At 37.2% G+C, this 21,230-nt stretch overlaps 1 protein-coding gene across 7 annotated transcripts in view; it reads right to left on the reverse strand.

Annotated features, from left to right (window-relative positions):
• The window catches only part of LOC120523873 (MAP7 domain-containing protein 2-like), a 168,943-nt gene that overhangs the window by 69,249 nt on the left and 78,464 nt on the right, over positions 1 to 21,230 (reverse strand). For all 7 annotated transcript variants that reach the window (XM_039745548.1, XM_039745551.1, XM_039745549.1 and 4 more), the window contains one exon: positions 4,844 to 5,007. In XM_039745548.1, the coding sequence (XP_039601482.1) occupies positions 4,844 to 5,007 (164 nt within the window). The remainder of the gene's footprint in view (positions 1 to 4,843; positions 5,008 to 21,230) is intronic.

Below are 21,230 nucleotides of genomic sequence, written 5' to 3' on the forward strand. Positions count from 1 at the left end.
GGGATGCTGAAGAATGAAGAGAACGAGAGAGAGAAGAGGTTGGATTATGTGGAGATAGTGAATCAGGAAGTGCAATGGATTAGCAAGGAGGAAGTAAGAACAGCTATGAAGAGGATGAAAAATGGAAAGGCTGTTGGTCCAGATGACATACCTATGGAAGCATGGAGGTGTCTAGGAGAGATGGCAGTGGAGTTTTTAACCAGATTGTTTAATGGAATCTTGGAAAGTGAGAGGATGCCTGAGGAGTGGAGAAGAAGTGTACTGGTGCCAATATTTAAGAATAAGGGGGATGTGCAGGACTGCAGTAACTACAGGGGAATAAAATTGATGAGCCACAGCATGAAGTTATGGGAAAGAGTAGTGGAAGCTAGGTTGAGAAGTGAGGTGATGATTAGTGAGCAGCAGTAAGGTTTAATGCCAAGAAAGAGCACCACAGAGGCAATGTTTGCTCTGAGGATGTTGATGGGGAAGTTTAGAGAAGGCCAGAAGGAGTTGCATTGCGTCTGTGGACCTAGAGAAAGCAAATGGCAGAGTGCCTCGAGAGGAGCTGAGGTATTATATGAAGAAGTTGGGAGTGGCAGAGAAGTACATAAGAGTTGTACAGGATATGTACAAGGGAAGTGTGACAGTGGTGAGGTCTGCGGTAGGAGCGACGGATGCATTCAATGTGGAGGTGGGATTACATCAGGGATCGGCTCTGAGCCCTTTCTTATTTGCAGTGGTGATGGACAGGTTGACAGACGAGATTAGTCAGGAGTCCCCGTGGACTATAATGTTTGCTGATGACATTGTGATCTGTAATGATAATAGGGAGCAGGTTGAGGAGACCCTGGAGAGGTGGAGATATGCTCTAGAGAGGAGAGGAATGAAGGTCAGTAGGAACAAGACAGAATACATGTGTGTAAATGAGATGGAGGTCAGTGGAATGGTGAGGATTCAGGGAGTAGAGCTGGCGAAGGTGGATGAGTTTAAATAGTTGGGATCAACAGTACAGAGTAATGGGGATTGTGGAAGATAGGTGAAAAAGAGAGTGCAGGCAGGGTGGTATGGGTGTAGAAGAGTGTCAGGAGTAATTTGTGACAGACGGGTATCTACAGGACGGTAGTGAGACTGGCTATGTTATATGGGTTGGAGACGGTGGCACTGACCAGAAAGCAGGAGACAGAGCTGGAGGTAGCAGAGTTAAAGATGCTAAGATTTGCACTGAGTTTCTAAGATTAGAAATTAGTACATTAGAGGGTCAGCTCAAGTTGGAAGGTTGGGAGACAAAGTCAGAGAGGCGAGATTGCGTTGGTTTGGACATGTGCAGAGGAGAGATGCTGGGTATATTGGGAGAAGGATGCTAAGGATAGAGCTGCCAAGGAAGAGGAAAAGAGGAAGGCCTAAGCGAAGGTTTATGGATGTGGTGAGAGAGGACATGCAGGTGATTGGTGTAACAGAGCAAGATGCAGAGGACAGAAAGATATGGAAGAAGATGATCCGCTGTGGCGACCCCTAATGGGAGAAGAAGAAGAAGCTCTACCTTAATATGACAGAGCAGCTCAATAAATTATGTATTCTGTGGGTGCTACCGTAAATAAACTAATTTCGTACTAACTAAATTGAGTTTTTAAACTAGCCTCTCATGAGTCTAACTATTTAAGCTGTGATTTTGTTTAATGTATTACTTTTACCACACAGCTAATGCTAAAAAAAAATGCAAGGAAAGTGTAGATGCATTGAATTATTAATATGAAGGTATGAAGAGATTAGAACAAGGAAAGGCATAAGTTAAAAAGGGTGGACAATATTTGAAGGTCTGAAATATTCCCATCTCTAACTGGTTATGACAACCTCAGCAACAAAGTGTGTATCACTGATGTTCCCAGTCATTTCTTTTTTTCCCAAACTTGTGTACAAGAATCTTAAAATATATTTTACATTTTTCATTTCATAGCTTTGTAATTTCATAGTTTTGTACTTGTAGGTCTATCAATCCAAGTATTGTTAACAGCGCATAGTACAGTATCCTATGATGGGTTATCATTTATTATTGTCCAGTCAAGTTCCAATCCCTGTCTGGTGTCCTTGTTTGCATGTCTGTTTGGGTATTTATTTAGGTACAACTGACTAAGACAGCACTACACATTTACTAAAGATGCTGTGAAGAAAGTTGCAAAACATTAGTTACTAAGAAAGAAAAAAAGAAACAAGTAACAGGTTTATAAGAGCGGGTTACACTTACCACTCAAAATGTCTACATATAGTAAAATGTGGTGACAGCTTTATTATGCCCAGCAATATCAAATAAAATAAGAACACAAAACAACAAAGTGATGGATTTGGAAGTCCAAAATGCTGCTTCTTGGAAGCAACCACAACCACAATACTCCTCAAAAGAAGCTCCACAAGATAATAATACAGGAGACAAACACCCTTTAATTCCTCCCCATTGGATACACACCAAGTATCAACTTTATTTTGTGCAGCCTTCTTTCTAAATGTTATTGACAGCTTAGTAATTAATAACATCAAATACACAGACAAAAGCTTTTTAAAAGTAGCATTAAGCAAGACCCAAGAGGGATGGTGGCACAGTACTGGGCCTGAATCCTATACACGTGGTTGTCTGTGTGAAGTCTGTACATTTCCTATATCTGCATAGGTTTTCTTTCAGTACCACAAAAATGTGTAAGGATTGTTCAGGATATACATGAGGAAGTGAGGACTCAGGTTAAAAGCATTATTGAGGTAACAGATAAGATCCTAATTAGAGTATGTCTGCACCAGGGATCTTTATTACCTCTTTGATCTGGTTATGGATGTATGGAGTCATGGGATAAAAGACCAATTCCCCCAGTGCATGTGTTTTGCTGATGACATTATGTTGTGTAGTACCAGAAAAGAGGAAGTGGAGAGGAAGTTGAAATAGAGAAGGGCTTTGGAAGATAGAGTATTAAAAATAAATAGGAAGAAGGGAGAATATGAGAGATTTAATGATGATCAGGAAGTTAGCCTGCAGAGAGAGCTATTGAAAAGAGTGGATACATTTTAATATTTATTTATTTTTAGTTATAGCTAGATGCAGAGGATGGATCAACTGGAAGAAGATATCAGGAGTATGGTATGATCTAAGAAGGTGAAATTTAAAAGTTAGGTTATTGAGATAGTGGTAAGACCACCAAAGATGTATGGAGCCGAGATATGTGTAGTAAAAGGAATGCAGGAGAAGAAGTTAGATGTCGCAGAGACTGAAAAGTTGAGATTCATGTCTGGAGTTAAAAAAAAGGCCACAATAAGACAATCACAGGCACAAGAAAGTGGGAGAGATGTCTAGGAAACTAAGATGAAGTGATATGGACATATGATGAGGAGAGACAATGAATATGTGGGCAAAAGAGTGATGGGAATGGAAGTCAAGGGGAAGAGAAAGCTAGGAAGGCCAAAGCGGACATTTGAGGGATTAAGTAAAACAAGATCTGAAGGAGAGGGCTTGACTGACAAGGAGGTGCATGACTGAGCTATATGGAGACAGATGATTAAACATATCTACTACACATAGAAGTGTGAACAGTTGAGCAGGAAGAAGACAAACTCCACTTTTCCTTTCACATATCCCTAATATGTGTAGGTTAGACTAAAAGGTGATTTCAAGTTAGCCCAATGCAATTGTGGATGTGTTTGAGCCCCAAGATGACAATCTGTACATAGATATTTACTACTTTGTGTCCAAATATTGCCAGAATAGACTCCAGGCCCATGCAACCCTACATGGATTAATCAGTTGTGAGAATGTTATGGTTTCATTGATGAAAGATGCAGACAAAAGTTACGTTTTCTCAAAGTGGAAGAGGTGCTACAGTGAGGCACATTTTGAAGGGAAGCATTTGCTTTGTTAGGTTACCTGTTGTATTTTGTGATCATTATGATAAATGATGGGGTGATATCCACTGAGCCAACTCATTGTGCCATGTTATGAATGGGGTTATAGCAGCACACTGACAAAGAAAATTAAGTTCCACTTAGGGAAGAAAAAGGTGGATATGCTCTGGCCTAAAGAACACAAATATTGGTAGATATGAAAAACTTTCTGAAAATGTGACAAAAACCCCATGATCTCACCATGTGAATTTGAAAAGGTTGCACAAAGTATCAGTATGCTTTATAAAATATGTATATTAACATTTTATGTGTAAGTAAACTGTTAACTGATGTACATACAGTACATTTAGGACTGCTACATTTTTAAAATGTTGAATACTATAATTGAAATTGTCTCATAGGAGATGTCTGAACCAACAAAATTTGCAGTCAAAATTTGAGAGTGCATTTCTTTTTCAATCGATTATATTCACATCTTAATATTGCAGAACAATTTAAGAAAGAAAAAGCATTTTCCGTTGGCAAAAATAATAAAAATAATTTAACAATTTCTATAATTTCTCAATATGAGACAAAAACATGTAGGTGTTTTTTGTAGTATATAACTAAACTGTATTCTGTCCACTTCCTGATCAAATTATAGTGCTTATAAATCAAGTTTTATGGAAACTGAACAATACAGACCTCAAACTGAAATGACATTTACTGAAATGTTCTATGATCAACAGCAAAGATAGAACTCACTATTACATTTTTCAGTTTATACATTTTCACCATTGTAATATCCATAATAAAGCAAATACTATGTATATGGCAATATGGCAAGGTTTCAAATACCTATTTGGATAATTAGACAAATGCAACAAAATAACAATATTAAACTTGAGATTCTGTGTGTTTAGCCTTTAAAATACTTTACTATTACAGGTTAACTGTCAATTTGTTTTCAATCCCTCAAGATATTCAAATTGGACGTTCTTACTTTTTCCTCTTCAAGTCTCTGTCTTCTCTTCTCCTCTACAGCTGCTCTCCGTAACTCTTCCTTCTGACGTTGCTCCTCTAGTTTCCGCCACCGCTCCTCCATCTGCCTCTCATACTGTAACTTTGCTCTCTTCTCTTTTTCAAGAATTTGTAACTCCCTGGCAGCTTAAAGAAAGAAAAATACATGCAGTTTTAAGATAAAACTTTAACAAAGACAATGCTGTATTTTTGGGTGGGGAAGACTTACACAATCAGACATACAGTACTACTATAAAAGAAAAGCCATATTTTTTATTACATTATATGCTGGAATAAATTAATCATGCAATTAAAATGCATAAACAATGAGCTCATTGTATTTGTTTCATACGTATAAACATTTATTTGTCCATTTTTAGAATTTGCTTTGCTTTGTATGGGGAGACACATCTTGTTAGAGCAACAATATGAGCAAAGTATGCACAAGCTAGGGAGGGAATATCAGTCTACTAGAGTACATACTTGCCACACTCATTCACATAAGAGCACCCAGAGTTGCCAATTCAACTACAATATATTTATTTGGGACTGAGAAAAAAACAAAGTATACAGAAAGAAGAACAAAGAATGGACGTGCAAATTAAGAGAAAAAACACAAGAATCAATGCATTTTATGAATTTCTGTATGTCAATGATTTTGAGTCATTTACAGTATTTGTGAAACAGTGTATTAGCAGTTAATTTTATGGTTAAAGTTGATTAAACAGATTTTTCTAGGAAAAAAGTATGACAACGAGAAGCTACAGAAAGAACTGTGCTACCAACACACAAAACCAAGTGTGGAAAACAACCACATTTTGTCAAGGGTATTTTGTTTGAAATTAGTTTTTGATATAAAAAGGAATACCATTAAATAGGATTATTCAAAACTGCAAAGCTAATGTTTAGAAGAGGCTGTTCGACAAAAAAGTTTAATAATGCTTCAGTAGGATAGGATTTTAGTATGGTTTGTAATTATTAGCCACTTATAATTCTCTTTTGTTTGTAATATTCACAACCTTAACAAAAACATTTGTCTATGATTGCTGATTATCTGAAATTATCAGAAAAGGCACCACACCCCCTTTACTGCAAATATACTTTAGTTTTCTATTATAACACATCTTAAGAAAATGGAAGAGCAAATAAAGCAATTGCCATCTACTTACATGAAATAGCAAACATACCAGCCAAAGTTAACATAGTCGGACAAAACTTAAACGCTATGCACAAACACCTTTTTCACACGTGTCTTCACATATTAGTCACTTCAGTTTTCCTGTCTGTTTTAACAAATCCAAGTCTTTATGTGTACTCATAATGTAGTCATTTTAAAAGTCTGTATTTGTGTTTAACCTGATAACTAGCCACAGCAGTCTGTACCTACACTTACTGAAGAGTGGTATTTTACATTAAAAAAACAAATTAATTTAACTGAATTTACATAATCTTAAAGAGGATAAGGCAGTGCAAGTGCATTTCCTGTGACCACCAGTTACGTTACATGACATACCCACAGACTGTCACCAAGTTTGACATCCCCTCCCAATAGACATCATGTAATGTGACATCATCTTAAGGTAATGAGTCTTCAGCCTGAATATAAATGATGAGACCCTTGCAGGTCTTCTTATACAAGCAGATTATATCATAGCTTTGGGATCCTATAGCTAAAAGATCAGTTTCCCCAACTAATTTTATTTAGAATCCCTTCACCTTGAGATCACAAATCAAAACCATATTTAATTACATAAAAGAAGATTGACCACTGGAAAACTGGTTATAGTAATGTTTAACAAGATATACAATTGATTGCCAAGAAGTTAACTGCTGCCATGAAGTAATGGGGACTCATATGTAAAATGGTTTTAAGGCTTTATGATCATTCATTAAACATTGTGGTCACTAATTTTCCACCCCCGCAAGGTAGACCATGATCAGGTGATTGTGCTTAAATGCAATTACGACAGTTAACAAGCTGTTTATATGAACTCTCTAGCACATCAATCAGCCCCTTCTTCTAAACAAAAATACATAAAATACAGTATTTTAAGTTATATGAAGAGACAGTTGGAAAAGCATTTTCACTTAACATTAAAACAAATTCATGCATGTACAGACACAACCATTTTGAGAAATTTATTCTGGAACTATTTTCTGTTTTATGAAGAAGGCTGTCTCTTTTTAACCATCAAAGTGGGGTGATGAAATCTGATCAAAATGTCCACGCCATTTCTGAATATCGTTTCTCAAAATCTTAGTCTTCCTCAATAAGGTCACAAAATTGTAAACTATCAGCTTTTAATTTCCAAGTTTTTTATGCTTCTGACATACAGCATATATATATATACTCAGCAAAAAAAGAAACGTTCCTTTTTCCAGGACTGTGTATTTCAACAATAATGTTTTAAAAATCCAAATAACTTTACAGATCTTCATTGTAAAGGGTTTAAACAATGGTTTTCCATGCATGTTCAATTAACCATAATCAATTAATTAACATGCACCTGTGGAATGGTCGTTAAGACCTTAACAGCTTACAGAAAGTAGGCATTTAAGGTCACAGTTCTAAAAACGCAGGACACTAAAGAGACTTGTCTACCGACTGTGAAAAACACCCAAAGAAAGATGCCCAGTGTCCCTGCTCATCTGCGTGAACGTGCATTAGGCATGCTGCAGGGAGGCATGAGGACTGCTGATGTGGCTAGGGCAATAAATTGCCATGTCCGCACTGTGAGACGCCTAAGACAGCGCTACAGGGAGACAGGAAGGACAGCTGATCATCCTCGCAGTGGAAGAGCCCGGATCTCAATCCCATTGAGCACGTCTGGGACCTGTTGGATCGCAGGGTGAGGGCTAGGGCCATTCCCCCCAGAAATGTCCAGGAACTTGCAGGTGCCTTGGTGGAAGAGTGGGGTAACATCTCACAGCAAGAACTGACAAATCTGGTCCAGTCCATGAAGAGGAGATGCACTGCAGTACTTCAAGCAGCTGGTGGCCACACCAGATACTGACTGGTACTTTTGATTTTGAGCCTCCCTTCATTCAGGGACACATTGTGAAACATTTTTAGTTTATGTCTTATGGTGTTGACTCTTTTAGTGTTCATACAAATATTTACACATTACTGAAAGTAAAAACAGTTGAAGGTCAGAGGACGTTTCTTTTTTTGCTGAGTATATATGTACTGAAAACTAGATTATTACATTAAGTGATAAATAAAGGGGTTGTGTATTATGTTTGAATGGTAAATATGCATTTATTGTAATTTGTCTGTTTTGTTTTCAGATTCATTAAACTAGAATCCGTTTTCAGGGAGCTAATTTGTTAAAGAAATAATAAGATGTTATAAATAGGAATCTTTGACAACTAAATTTAAAGCTGTTGTGTTGCTAAGTACAGTCTGCTGATTCTTTCCAATGCACAATTAAGGAAATATTTGCATGGAAATTTAAGTTAAAATAGGTTTTTGTAAAATATGCAAAATTTGTTTTGTACATTTTCAAGCAAATTTCTTAAAAAAAATCAAAACTATTTTCCCTATATCCAGTGGGCTATAAAAACCTCATCAACAAAATGTGCATCAATGATGTTCCCAGTCATTCATTTTTTTTCCTTAGCTGTGTCCATTTACTTAAAGAGTTTTGTTATTTAACTGAAAATATAACACTTGGAAACAATGGTACAACTCTCTACATATTAGTATCATTGGAGATTAATAGAAGCTAGTTATGAAACCTTTGGGTACATAAGGCTTAGACTATGCAATAACATTTTATAACACTACCTCTGCCCTTAGCAAGCATCATAAATGTCATTTCTTTCTGTTACATTTTATCTGTTATGCTCCAAATCCTTGAAATTTACAGTTGCAACACCCCCAAACTAGACAAATCAGTCAACCTAGACCCTGCTACAATCTGTGCCTCCTCTTTGATTGTTGCCAGATGTTTTCTGGCCACCTGAGAGAACTATTCACTCCATCTTGTCCTGGATCTGTCCTAACATCACCTTCCAGTATACCATACCTAGTACACCTTCTATGAAGAGCTGGAAGGGGGAACTTCAATATATATCCAGACCTCATCAACCTTAGCCCTCATGGTTCTTCTTTATCATGTGTCATTCAGTGAAAGCTAAATAAAACTCAACCTTGGCAGAGTTCTCCATCTGCTTTAAATGGTCTCCACTTTAGAAGTTTAACTATTAGAAAAAGTCTACTATGCTTTATCTGGGAGACTGGCCACAGTCACCAAATCTGCAGTATTGCCACTGTTCAGTTTTTTTAACACCAAAAGTAACCACATACATGGATTTCATCCCAAGCATTCCAGTACTGCTTCCTCATAGAAGAATGCATTTTTTTGGATTTAAGACTTCCTCAAAGTGTTTTTTTTTTTAATTTTTTAACTATGTGTTCATTCAAAGTTTGCTAGCAACAGCAAAGCCTCACTTTCCTTTCTACTGTTATATCATGGTTTGCCAGAACCTCTTTGAAACCAAGTAAAAGTCACTCTTCAAGGCCTCACCAAACACCTGCCATACAAATCTAGATTCAATTTCACTAATATGGCAAAATCAGCCTTTTCTTTTAACTTGATTTGTTCCCTTAACATGGCTGACTATTAATGGGTCATTCTAGAGCTGCAATCAAGAACTGATCACCATTTTGAAACGGACTTGACTACTGAGCTGTTAAACAGGGTACATTCAGGCTCCATGTCCCCACTATACCACAAGATGCAGGAGAAGCCCTTCTACAGGTGGAAGTTAAACTCATCTTGAGCAAAGGAATTCAACAGTTTTTCTCAGTACATGCTTATTATCCATTTGGGTCTTCCAAGTCTGTCCAGCAGATACTCCGCCATGCCAGCTTGAGCACCTTGCCTATCCAGAAAAGGGTTGTCACGATACCAAAATTTCAAACTTCAATATGATACTAAGTATTCATTTTCAATACCCAATACAGTATATAATGTAACTCAGTAAAAAATATTTATATCAATTGCAATTCTATATGCATTCAAATCTTTACCATTACATAAAAATAATAGAAATTTTAGCCATTCAAATTTAGCTTTGAGGACTGCAATCTTTTGTAAAAGGTAAGAGCAAAGTTTCATAAACAATTGAAAGCAAAGAAGTTTAAATTCAGTGACAAATATTGTTACTGAGTTTGTACAATAAAATGTTACAAATGTTATTAAATATTAATAGAATAGGTATTATGATCTTCTGTAAACAGTATACAGTAATCCCTTGCTATATCGCGCTTTGACTTTCGCGGTTTCACTCTATCGCGGATTTTAAATGTATGCATATCTAAATATATATCATGGATTTTTCGCTGGTTCGCCGTTTTCTGCGGACAATGGGTCTTTTAATTTAGGTTACATGCTTCCTCAGTTTGATTGCCCAGTTGATTTCATACAAGGGATGCTATTGGCGGTTGGCTTAAAAGCTACCCAATCAGAGCATGTATTACATATTAACTAAAACTCCTCAATGCTATAAGATATGCTTTCTGCGTGGCGCTTGTTTGCTTCTCTCTATCTTTCTCACTCTCTCTGCCTGACGGAGGGGGTGTGAGCAGAGGGGCTGTTTGCACAGAGGACATGGACGCTCTTCTACAAAATGCCGCTTTATCGCGGTGCTTCTGTATACTTAAAAGCATGTATTGATTTTTTGATTGTTTGCTTTTCTTTGCGAGCGCTCTCTCTGACATTTTCTGCTCCTGACGGTGCTCCTTTAAAGATAAGATTATTTGCTTTCTTTTAATTGTGAGAAAGAACTGTCATCTCTGTCTTGTAATGGAGCACAGTTTAAACGTTTGACTAAAGGGTGTTATTTCATGTCTAGAGGGCTCTAATAACGTTAACAGTGTGGGAGAGTTTATAAGGGCTTAAAATATATAAAAATAACCATACAAACATATGGTTTCTACTTCGCGGATTTTCACCTATGCGTTGCGTTCCAGACCCCCCCGCGATCGAGGAGGGATTACTGTACATAAAAATATGATAACAAACATTCAAGTGAATAGAACATTAAAGTGGTCTTTTGTAAACAATCAGAAAAGTAACGCACAACCAGACCACTAACACACTTTAATTCGTTGCCTAAATGCAAACTTTGCAGATTGCATAGTGAAAACTCACATGCTGGTGAAATAGCTGTCTTATTAACACCTGTGAGTGGATGGAAACATAGCTGCAACTCTAGCCATGCCAATTAACACTAGAATTATCAGAGCCTACAAGAAAACTCGTAAATCCGGCCCACCTTAAATCCGTTCACACCTCTCCGCCAGCGTCTTTTGTCTTGTAAATGTGCCGATTAAGAAAAGCAGCCGGCTATTCCATCCCCCACCGTCGCAGAACGTTCACTAAGTTTTCCCAGTTCATGCCTTGTTTGATTATCTGGGAGTGAGTGAACTGCTGGAGTTTTAGAGTGGAAATAATAGATCGTTATTTGGAACAAATGCATTTCATGTTTGTTCCGTTTCTACAGTAATCTGTGCAAACACATTGTTAAAACAGAAACTTTTTCATATATTAGTAATAAATGTTACAAAATGTAGGCATAAACTATAGAATGTGTGAAGCCTGAAGTCCAAAGATCAAATAAACACTTTCACAAAAGGTTCAAGAACAATACAACAGCTTCCGTCGTGTAGCAGTAAGATTTGCTGACTTGTAATCAAGGGGCCACCGGTTCGATCCCCACTGCCTCCTATATTTGCCAATTTCATTAGTGCGCTGCTCTTATTGTTAATATTATACAGTACACACATACATTTGGTTTGCGTCTGTAACAGACTGTGTACATTTGGAGTAGAGTACTGTACTTGCAAAAGTTACCTTTTTTTTTTTCACTTTAATTCTCTCACGATCACGATACATACTACCGCCCTAGGGATCTGACGCTGTTAGTTTTTTATTTTTAACTGGAAATTACTGCACATGTGAGTAGTGTTTTGAGAAAATGGAACTGGACATTCTCTGATCTGGAGGGATAGAAGCTGACACACAAACACTGGTGAATCTGCCTTCTTCATATCTCACTGTCACTTGATTTTTTTTTATTCAGTTTTATTGAGTGTTCCTGCTCACGCAGAATTAGTATGCACCTTATGGTGTATGATGTCAAAAAAAAAAAAACACACAGACATAGGAGTATGTGACATTTTGAAGAAATCATTTTATGACCTCAGTCAGTCAGTGAAGGCTTTGCCTTTTATTAGTATAGATGTATGTATGTATGTATGTATATATCTATACTAATAAAAGGCAAAGCCCTCACTCACTCACTGACTCACTCACTGACTCACTGACTCATCACTAATTCTCCAACTTCCCGTGTAGGTAGAAGGCTGAAATTTGGCAGGCTTATTCCTTACAGCTTACTTACAAAAGTTGGGCAGGTTTCATTTCGAAATTCTATGCATAAGGGTCATAACTGGAAGCTATTTTTTCACATATAATGTAATGAAGTCTTGAGTTGGAGATGGCCGCGGGGGGCGGAGTTTCATGTGACATCATCACGCCTCCTACGTAAGTACGTAGAGAACAAGGAAGAACTCCAGCAATGAGCACAAAACGCCATTTCACAATTGAGAAGGCAGAAAAACATTATGAAGCAAATGATGCATATGCGGAAACAAAGCACGGCGTGAACCGTAAGTTTATATTAAATTAAGTTCATAGACAGGCTGCCACTAGCGTTTGTAATTTAGTGCCTGCCCATATAAGGCCGTCCATCAGCGGCAATCCAATACAAACACTGCCGCTAAATATTCACGTGTGAAGGACTGTGCTTATGCAGAGGAAGATGAGATGGTCAGGGTGGTGTTTGGCACAAACTCATTGAAACTGAGAGAGAAACTTTTAAGTGCCGGGTCTTAGCTGACATTACACGAGATGGCACCAGTACAGCTGGGAACCTTCGATGCAAGAACACCAAGCGGCTCACGTGAACTGACGCAATGCACAGACAAAAAGCAACAGTTCCAAAGAGTGCTGAACAAAAACCGAATTACACAATTGAGAAGGCAGCAAAAAAATATGAAGCGTCTTATACATACAATCATATTCATAAGTGCAGCTACTGCGGAAACAAAGCACACGGTGGAAAAAGTGAATGTCCTGCTAAAGGAAGACAGTGTAAAAAAAACCCGTGCATGCAGTTTGTCACATCACAGATAAAAAGGAAGACGAGCTGTTTATTGATGCAGTAAGGAACTAATCGATGAATGAAACCTCTTATCTTTACAACGATTGACAAACACGGAATGTAACTTGAACACATCCTACAAATACGAGCCTGATTGAAAGAAATAATGATAATCAAATCCTTGATGACAGCAACATTCAATAACACTCACAAAACAATTACTGTATATTGACAATCATGTTACGTTATTTTTAAAATGTTCCCTTTTCTTTTCATAACTTCTACTTCTCCACTGCGATACGGTATATATATATATATATATATATATATATATATATATATATATATATATGTATATATACCCGATCTACAATACATACTTTAGCATAGACAAGCCACACGCTGTGGCTATAATTGTAGAGTCTTAAGCCTCTAACGCCGACATTCGAGGTTCGATTCGAGGGGTGTACTGAGTATGTCTGTAGCGCTACCGATTCATTTTACCTTAGCATCTCCTTGGTTTGGGACGTATGAAAAATATTAGGTTAACGCAGAATCATGTTACGTTATTTTTAAAATTTTCCCTTTCTTAGCACAAGCACAGCTGAGAAGCTTCGATGCATGTACTCCATAACGCGTTAAAAAAATAACGCATTTAATCACACTTTCAATTCCAAGCAAGCGGAACTTTTGTCAATGCATGATTTCCTGGTACATCCATTACACTGATGCACACATCACAGCTACAAAAATGTTAGAGTCGGAATAAAGCGCGTTCCTACGACTGATCATTTCGACTACCCGAGAAGCCTTGATAAAAGCATGGTTTTGTGCACACTGAAAAGCAAGCAAAATTAGATGCATTACAGAAAGCGGACTTTGTGGCTCTTACTGGGGATCATTGGACTTCCGTGACCGTTAGTAATTCTAAATACATCTAATTACAAAATGTTCAATGATCACACTGTTTTAGCCTAATGTACAAAATAATTTTGGCTAATGTTACTCAGAGTTTAAAGAGTAAGCTGGTCAAATTACCTTTTATGTTTCTGACTTATTTTTTAAGAAGAAAAACTGCACTTTATGGTGAAATTTTGGTTATTATTATTTAAAGACAATACTATTCTGAAAATGTACTTAAAGTACTTAAACTACCACTTTATTTTTAAGTCTGCCCAATTTTAACCAGGGATGATATTTTTGTTTCTGTTTTGAATTCAAATGCAGTTTAAAAGCTTTTTTTTCAGAAATTAAAACAGCTTCAGTTTACAATATTCATGTCCATGTCTATTATTTGATTCTGTAAGCCCACTAAAACCGTTTTAAATAAAAAAAAAAACATTTGCGATTTGGGGCAAATTTCGTGTCGATTACATACGATTAATCAAGATTAATTCTTACACAGCCTCTAATTAATTGGATTAATTTTTTAATCGAGTCCCACCCTAATATATATATATGTAGATATATATATGTAGATTTGTATATATATGTGTATATACAGTATATATGTAGATATGTATATGTTGTATATACAGTATGTATATATGTGTGTGTGTATATATACAGTATGTGTATATATATGTATATGTATATATATGTATGTGTGTATATGTATATATAACTGTATATATATATGTGTATATATATATATATATATATATATTTATATGTATATATATGTTTATATATGTGTCTGTGTGTGTGTGTGTGTATATATATATATATATATATATATATATATATATATATATATATATATGCCAGCAACACTCATGACAATTACAAAACAATTACATTGTCAATCATGTTACGTTATTATTAAAATGTTTCCTTTTCTTTTTACTTCTCCGCTGCCAATCGCAGGTATTTTGCTATATATATATATATATATATATATATATAAATAGATAGATATGACAACAACACTCATATCAATGACAAAACAATTACATTAACAATCCTCTTACGTTATATTTAAAATGTTTGCTTTTCTTTTTCATAACTTCTTTAACACACTACTTCTCCCATGCGGCTTGGTATTCTGCTAGTACACTAATAAAAGGCAAAGCCCTCACTGACTCACTCACCACGAATTCTCCAACTTCCTGTGTAGGTAGAAGGCTGAAATTTAGCAGGCTCATTCCTTATAGTTTACTTACAAAAGTTAGGCAGGTTTCATTTCGAAACTCTACGTGTAACAGTCATAACTGGAACCTACTTATTTACATATATACCGACCATAGCCTGCAGCTCGGTCGCAGTGTGAGGCGTAGTTGCGTCCCTCATCGTCACACCTCCCACGTAATTGAGTGCCTGCCCATATAAGGCCATCTGTCAGCAGCAATCCAATAGAAACACCCTGCCGCCGAGCAGCTCACGTGAACTGACTGAACGCAGCACGCAGACAAAAAGCAACAGCTCCAAAGAGCGCTGAACAAAAAACGTATTACACAATTGAGAAGGCAGCAAAAGAATATGAAGCAAGTGACCCATACAAGCATGTTCATAAGTGTAGCTACTGCGGAAACAAAGCACGGTGTAAAGCGCAAGTTTAAATTAGGTTTATAGACATGCTCCCGCTGCCGTTTGTCATACCTACGACGAATACGATATTCGTAAGATACAAGTTTAATGAGAAGACACGAGGTATAAACGAGACTTTGAATCACTTTGTAACGGAGTTAAAATTGCTGTAGTGAGAAACCTTTATGTGCCGGGTCTTAGCTAACATTAAATAAAGCCGTGGACATCGCAAGATCACAAAAGAGAGCGGCTCACGTGAACTGACTGTGAACGCATGATGCAGTGATCACTTGATGAATGAAACCTGTTCAAAAACACATTACACAATTGAGAAGGCAGCAAAAGAATATGAAGCGAGTGACGCATACAAGCATATTCATGAGTGCAGCTACTTCAGAAACAAAGCACAGTGTAAACCTAAAGTTTAAATTAAGTTCATAGACAGGCTGCCGCTGGCGTTTGTCATGCCCACGACGAATACGATATTTGCGAAATACAAGTTTAATGAGCAGACGCAGATTTTAAACAAGACTTTTGATCACTTTGTAACAGAGTTAAAACTGCTGTAACAGAGTTTAAATTGCTAGTATGTCAGGTCTGAGCTAACATTAAATAAAGCCGTGGACATCGGGAGATCGCACGAGATAGCACAAGCACAGCTGAGAAGCTTCGATGCATGTACTCCGAGCGGCTCACGTGAACTGACTTTGCAGGACTGGGAAAGGTTAAATTAAGTTCACAGACATGCTACCGCTAAATATTCGCTGGCAAATCCACAACTTAATACTGGGAATGCCTGTTAAACATCTTAGATTCACGAATACCAATTTGGGTAGTGAACACTTCGATGAATAAAACCTGTTATCTTTACCACGGTTGACAAACACGGAATATAATTTGAACACAACACATCCTCCAAATACAAATCGGATTGAAAGAAATAATGATAATTAAATCCTTGATGACTGTAACACTCATAAATTGGTATCTATACTAATAAAAGGCAAAGCCCTCACTGACTGACTGACTCACTCATCACTAATTCTCCAACTTCCCGTGTAGGTAGAAGGCTGATATTTGGCAGGCTTATTCCTTACAGCTTACCTACAAAAGTTGGGCAAGTTTCATTTCGAAATTCTACACGTAATGGTCATAACTGGAACGTATTTTTGTCCATATACTGTAATAGAATGTAGCTTGATATCCGTGAGAGGCGGAGTTTCGTATTAAAATATTTAATCAATCACATTTCAGCCATCATTTGCTGCCAGGCAGAGAGAATAGACTGCAGCTCGATAGCCGTGGAAGGCGGTTTCGTATTAAAGCATTTAACCAATCACATTTCAGCCATCATTTGTTGCCAGGCAGAGAGGCTTTCACAATTTGTTGTGGAGGCACTCTAACACAGTATAAATGTCGATTAACCTGTTGCTTCAACCAATCAGATTTTGAGTTGGTGTCAGTAGGGCTCTCTAGCAGGCGTACGGCGATGTCACCATATTCAGACCCATTGATTGGATAGAAGCCGATATGAGGAACTCTCCGAGGCCACTGAATGCACATAAGCGCTCGGCGAAGATCGTCGGCGCACTATAGTAACTCCATGGCAGGATTCTGGACAGTATTATTTGCCAGATACAGACCAGATTTCAAGACCACGAAAACCTGATGTTTGTCATGCTCCTCGAGCCCCAGAAGTTTTGGGAATACAACAAAAATTTCATGCATGCAGCCTTCTGCACTTTAACACAAAAGCCACGGAGCGCTTTTTCATCTGTCTCAGATAAAAACAGAACTGACTGTAATGTATGCCATTGATGATTTTGCAGGAAAATCTCCCACTGATATCCTTGACTTCCTTCATCAGAAAAATCTGAATGAGAGCATGGGGCAGCTGTACACATTGGTATATTTGGCGGTGAGCATTCCTGTGTACACTGCTTCTGTCGAGCGGACATTTTCAGCCCTAAAGCGAATTCAAACTTATGCCAGAAATACCATAGGGCGGGTTCGCCTTTCAGCATTAGTTTCGAATGCGATAGAAAGGGATGTTTTGATGGAACTGAAGCGAACGGATAATCCGTACGACAGAGTAATTAAACTGTTTTTGAGGAAAGAGAGGAGGATGGATTTTGTTTACAAATAATCCGAATTTTGGTGAGTAAAATGTTGCGATTTTCCTAAATAATATTGCAAGTTTGAGTTATTATTGATGTTTTTTATGTGATGTGGCGGCTGTGGCTGCAGTAGAAAGGAACTTATTCACCCTGGTTTGTCTAATCAATAAAGGCATTTATTGTGGCTACAGGAGTTATCTTATATATATTATTATATATATTTATATATATATATATATATATATATATATATATATATATATATATATATATATATATATATATATATATATATATATATATAATCTCTCTATCCCGATCTACATACAGTCAAATAAGCGAACCACGCGCCTGGCACAACACGAGAGGCTTAAGCCTCTAGCACTGACGATCCGAGGTTCGATTCCCGACAAGGGGTGCAGTGAGTGTGTACGCCTGATGAGCCCAGAATTTGGGCCAAACACGTGCCGCGTATTGTTTGCATTATTTGACAGTAAAACTATTTCAATATATTCAATATATACAGTATAAATCAGCGCTTCCCGATTCATTTTACCCTCGCACCCCCTTAGTTTGAGAAGAAGTATGAAAAACTATGAAGTTAACGTAGAAAAACAGATCACCAATTGAAGCTTTATGAATAATGGATACTTTATTCGCCATCAATAATTGTTTTGGTAAAGCCTTACTCAGTGTAATCCTCCTTCCATTTTCAAATTTTTTCGTGAGTACCCATGATTAAATGAACGGTAAAAAAGTAAGAACGAAGCGAGGGTCACTTATTGAGGCAAGCAGGCGACAGCTCAATAACTCGCAGGCTCGATGTGGTGCGCGTCAAGTCGCTCTACAATGCGCGATCAGATTCGAAAAAATATATCTTTTCAAGTTCTATTTGGATATAAGTAGGTTCTATTTAGTCGACAGAAATGTCTTTGGTGGGAATGTAAGTTGAATTTAGTCTTTAAATTTCTATGGTGAAGAAAAGTGTATGCAATGATGACTAAATTTAACTTACATTCCTACAAACATATTTCTATCGACTAAATAAAAATTACTTATATTTAAAATTTAAATAGAACTTGAACAGATACGATAGTTCATAATACCCACGCAGCACTAAGTGCACATAAGAGCAGGAGACATCCGTTTTAACAAGCAGCGTATTGCACTAATACGAAATAGCCTGCCCATTTAATTATTTAGGAATTGATAGATTTTGTACAAAAAATGTTTTTCATTTTTCTTACTCAATGGATTCTGGCACCCCCAGCAACAGCTGCTCGCACCCCAAAGGGTATAGGTATATATATATATATATATATATATATATGTGTGTGTGTGTGTGTGTGTGTATATAGATATATATAGATATACACACACACTCATATATATATATATATATATATATATATATATATATATATATATATATATACACACACACACACACACACACACATACATATACATACAGTGGGATGCAAAAGTTTGGGCAACCTTGTTAATAGTCATTATTTTCCTGTATAAATCGTTGGTTGTTACGATAAAAAATGTCAATTAAATATATCATATAGGAGAAACACACAGTGATATTTGAGAAGTGAAATGAAGTTTATTGGATTTACAGAAAGTGTGCAATAATTGTTCAAACAAAATCAGGCAGGTGCATAAATTTGGGCACCACAAAAAGAAATGAAATCAATATTTAGTAGATCCGCCTTTTGCAGAAATTACAGCCTCTAAACGCTTCCTGTAGGTTCCAATGAGAGTCTGGATTGTGGTTGAAGGTATTTTGGACCATTCCTCTTTACAAAACATCTCTAGTTCATTCAGGTTTGATGGCTTCCGAGCATGGACAGCTCTCTTTAACTCACACCACAGATTTTCAATTATATTCAGGTCTGGGGACTGAGATGGCCATTCCAGAACGTTGTACTTGTTCCTCTGCATGAATGCCTTAGTGGATTTTGAGCAGTGTTTCAGGTCGTTGTCTTGTTGAAAGATCCAGCTCCGGCGCAGCTTTAGCTTTGTCACTGATTCCTGGACATTGGTCTCCAGAATCTGCTGATACTGAGTGGAATCCATGCGTCCCTCAGCTTTGACAAGATTCCCAGTCCCTGCACTGGCCACACAGCCCCACAGCATGATGGAACCACCACCATATTTTACTGTAGGTAGCAGGTGTTTTTCTTGGAGTGCTGTGTTCTTTTTCCTCCATGCATAACGCCCTTGTTATGCCCAAATAACTCAATTTTAGTTTCATCAGTCCACAGCACCTTATTCCAAAATGAAGCTGGCTTGTCCAAATGTGCTTGAGCATACCTCAAGCGGCTCTGTTTGTGCTGTGGGGGAGAAAAGGCTTCCTCTGCATCACTCTCGCATACAGCATCTCCTTGTGTAAAGTCGCGAATGGTTGAACGATGCACAGTGACTCCATCTGCTGCAAGATGATGTTGTAGGTCTTTGGTACTGGTCTGTGGGTTGACTCTGACTGTTCTCACCATTCGTCGCTTCTGTCTATCCGAAATCTTTCTTGGTCTGCCACTTGAGCCTTAACTTGAACTGAGCCTGTGGTCTTCCATTTCCTCAATATGTTCCTAACTGTGGAAACAGACAGCTTAAATCTCTGGGACAGCTTTCTGTATCCTTCCCTAAACCATGATGGTGAACAATCTTTGTCTTCAGGTCATTTGAGAGTTGTTTTGTGATCCCCATGTTGCTACTCTTCAGAGAAAATTAAAGGAGGAGGGAAACTTACAATTGACCCCTTAAATACTCTTTCTCATTATAGGATTCACCTGTGTATGTAGGTCAGGGGTCACTGAGCTTACCAAGCCAATTTGAGTTCCAATAATTAGTTCTAAAAGTTTTGGAATCAATAAAATGACAACGGTGCCCAAATTTATGCACCTGCCTGATTTTGTTTGAACAATTATTGCACACTTTCTGTAAATCCAATAAACTTCATTTCACTTCTCAAATATCACTGTGTGTGTCTCCTATATGATATATTTAACTGACATTTTTTATCGTAACAACGAACGATTTATACAGTAAAATAATGACTATTAACAAGGTTGTCCAAACTTTTGCATCCCACTGTATAGACAGATATACAGTAGAGATATATAGATATATATATATATATATACACACACATTGGTGTGAAAAACTATTTGCCCCCTTCCTGATTTCTTATTCTTTTGCATGTTTGTCACACAAAATGTTTCTGATCATCAAACACATTTAACCATTAGTCAAATATAACACAAGTAAACACAAAATGCAGTTTTAAATGATGGTTTTATTATTTAGGGAGAGAAAAATCCAAACCTACATGGCCCTGTGTGAAAAAGTAATTGCCCCTTGTTAAAAATAACCTAACTGTGGTGTATCACACCTGAGTTCAATTTCGTAGCCACCCCAGGCCTGATTACTGCCACACCTGTTTCAATCAAGAAATCACTTAAATGAGGAGCTGCCTGACACAGAGAAGTAGACCAAAAGCACCTCAAAAGCTAGACATCATGCCAAGATCCAAAGAAATTCAGGAAC

Source organism: Polypterus senegalus, chromosome 2 (assembly GCF_016835505.1).
Source record: "Polypterus senegalus isolate Bchr_013 chromosome 2, ASM1683550v1, whole genome shotgun sequence".
Classification (NCBI taxonomy): Eukaryota; Metazoa; Chordata; class Cladistia; order Polypteriformes; family Polypteridae; genus Polypterus; species Polypterus senegalus.